This window comes from Buceros rhinoceros, unplaced genomic scaffold, assembly GCF_000710305.1.
Source record: "Buceros rhinoceros silvestris isolate BGI_N320 unplaced genomic scaffold, ASM71030v1 scaffold6901, whole genome shotgun sequence".
Lineage (NCBI taxonomy): Eukaryota > Metazoa > Chordata > Aves > Bucerotiformes > Bucerotidae > Buceros > Buceros rhinoceros.
The window spans coordinates 16,552-17,773 of record NW_010394730.1 but is presented as its reverse complement, the minus strand read 5'-3'; the positions used below and the strand labels follow the sequence as shown (position 1 = coordinate 17,773).

The window sequence follows — 1,222 nt, the reverse complement described above, 5'->3', positions numbered from 1 at the left end:
ACGGGAGTCCTGGAGGGTAATAATAATAATACCACATGTGAAAATGAATTTTTTCCAAATCTATTCTGACCTTTAGACTAGAAAACACACAAACACAATGCAACACTGATAAGATGCTGAGTCCTCTGAGAAAATGTCACAATAATTTTTGCAATAGTGTTCATTATATCGCAGCTGCATCATATTTAGACTATTTTCAAGAGTCCAGAGGAACCAATTCATGAGGGTTTAGGCTGCACTGCCCACATTCAGGTAAGAATAATAACGGAACTACTTACTGGAATGCCATGCAATTGTGGCTTATCTATCAAACTGTGTAGCTCATTCTTTGAAGCTTCTACTTTTTCTAAGTCTGCTGCATCCACCATGTAACTGCAATGGAAATGTAGTTGTTTATGGTATTGTCTATTAGTTGCATAATGTTGCATTAAAACATCTGAAATGTGACAAATGTGTTCGCATTGACAACAGCATTAAAACATCCCTGAGTTTTAGAAGACCTGCATGCATTAATACAGGAAGATACAGAGTTAAATACAGCCTATGGAGAAAGAAAATGGCCTGGAACATGCAATTACTTATATATCTGGGTTGCTGGATGTGTAAAGCACACTACTTTTATAGTGTTGGGTCTTCTTATGTGATGGAGGTGGGCATGAAGAAAAGCATACCTACATTAATAATATGTATTTAAAAATACATTTTCTATGGGCATACAGAAGAAAACTTACACAACTGCATTGACTCCTCTGCAATAACGCTCCCACATGCTTCGAAACCTTGGCTGCCCTCCAATGTCCCATACCTGCAAAAAGTAAGAAAAACCTCAACCCCAAAACGTTTTTGAACTACATAGTACTAATAGAACAAAAGAGCTCTTATATGTAGCATGCAGGTTGTAGTGACAATGCCTAAATGTAGGCAGTTTTTTGAGGGACTTTTCTCAAAAGACTGGTCTTCTCAGCCCCTTCCAGTCAATGGAGGGGGACAGGCACATTCAAGGGACAAGTCAGTCCTGTGACCTTAGCAGCTCCAGAAGTCCATTTGGAGAACTCTGCCCTTTCCCATTCACTGCAAGGAACGTCTTACTCAAAGTGAATCAAAGTGAATTCTGCAAATACACAGTCTAAACGCCACAAAGAACAGCATCACTATATGAAAACAGTTATGTTGTATTTTTCATGGCACAAGGGAGACCTGAGTTAAGAATGTATCAGGTCTT

General features: G+C 38.8%; 1 protein-coding gene across 1 annotated transcript in view; it reads right to left on the bottom strand.

The window, feature by feature from the left end:
* Positions 1-278: 278 nt before the first annotated feature.
* LOC104501488 (ADP-ribosylation factor-like protein 8B-A) overlaps positions 279-1,222 on the bottom strand; it is a gene marked incomplete at both ends in the record, with an annotated part of 13,284 nt that continues 12,340 nt past the window's right edge. The window contains 2 exons of the mRNA XM_010145304.1: positions 279-372; positions 732-805. Of these exons, the coding sequence (XP_010143606.1) occupies positions 279-372; positions 732-805 (168 nt within the window). The remainder of the gene's footprint in view (positions 373-731; positions 806-1,222) is intronic.